The 1,401-nt window shown below is 41.3% G+C and overlaps 1 protein-coding gene across 1 annotated transcript in view; it reads right to left on the bottom strand.

Moving 5' to 3' along the window:
• LOC106871536 (exportin-6) overlaps positions 1-1,401 on the bottom strand; it is a 28,280-nt gene that overhangs the window by 14,983 nt on the left and 11,896 nt on the right. The window contains exon 11 of the mRNA XM_052977838.1: positions 861-1,093. Within this exon, the coding sequence (XP_052833798.1) occupies positions 861-1,093 (233 nt within the window). The remainder of the gene's footprint in view (positions 1-860; positions 1,094-1,401) is intronic.

Genomic DNA, 1,401 nt, shown 5'->3' with positions numbered 1-1,401 from the left:
CATATATACGTACATGTATGTACATACCTACATCTACATGTATATATAGATGCATATCTGGGTACAGGACGTTGCAAAACTAAGCATGGACAAAATGATAAACAGAGCTCAGAAAACACACAGGCCACATAGAGAACATTTCCTTCATCAGCTGCCACCATTCTAAAACTAAGCGTTTCGAAGAGTTAGGGCAGGACGCATTGTTAGAATGGCTCTTCCCACGGACCACAAATTAAATTTAAATTAGGTTTGTTACGTGGAGGAATGTAGTGGCGGACAGAAAACAGGACAGGAAAATGAAACAGTGAAAATAAACAAAAAAGGCTATACGGCCAGACGTGAAAAAAATATGTGTATACTGAATGTTGAAAAGCAACGAACTGGAAGGAAGACGAAGAATGTTTGTGTGAGCTTGGCGATGGCCAAGATAAGAAAGGAAGTAGTAGCCGGACACATGTGACCAGCGAGAGGTAAGGAGAAAGAGTGGTAGAGGGAGAAAAAAGGGGATGAAGTAGAACATAGGTGAGCAACGAGAGACAGGGAGGCAGAGAGAGATATAGTAGTGAAGGGGAGAGACGAAGAACAACGAGAGGGGGAGAAAGATACAAAGATAGATAGAGTCGCGTCAGAAATATAAAGTTAAAACTTAGTCGCAAGGATGACGCGTGCGTTCAATCATGTAATATATATATATATATACACATATGCACAATAAAATGCATCCTGTACACTATGTAAAGTACCTGGTGTTAAAAAGGGCATCCAGTCTTAGAAACCCCTAACGAAAAAATACATCCAGTCAGAAGCCCTTTGGCTATACATCTTCTGGAACCAGACAATAACCCTGCCAAACAACTTACCGTTGTACCAAATTGTCAGCGTCAGTGAAATTCTTAATAAATCTATCCCCGATGAAATGTTCGGCCATCCTCCCTAAAGCCTGCTCCAGGGAAGACAAATCTCGTAGGATACAGTGCAGTCTTCGGCACTCGTTCTCTGCTGTGATGGTCAGCTTGCGGCCGTGGGCCCCATTCGGCACAACATACTGCTCCAGCCCCAAATACACCTCTGTATATTCTTGGAAGAGGTCATTCTGGAAAAAAAAAAAAAAAACCAATGAAGAAAGACATTGAGGGGCATTTAGAGTGAAATGTGAGTATGGGTACCAAACCCCTAAGAAAATCAGGTACATTGGATTTTGCCAGCTCACAGTCTTAATATTAATAATAATAATAATAATAATAATAATAATAAAGATGGGCTACAGCAAATATTCTGCTTAATACCACAGATTTGCTTGTCAATTGTTAGACCATAACCAGTTGAGCATGTCCCTTGGTGGCTGACGATATGTCAGCCCTGATGCAGTACCAGGCAGTGGCTCTCATGGCTTCTGATCTT

Source organism: Octopus bimaculoides, chromosome 29, assembly GCF_001194135.2.
Source record: "Octopus bimaculoides isolate UCB-OBI-ISO-001 chromosome 29, ASM119413v2, whole genome shotgun sequence".
Lineage (NCBI taxonomy): Eukaryota > Metazoa > Mollusca > Cephalopoda > Octopoda > Octopodidae > Octopus > Octopus bimaculoides.
This window is presented reverse-complemented; position numbering and strand designations above follow the sequence as displayed.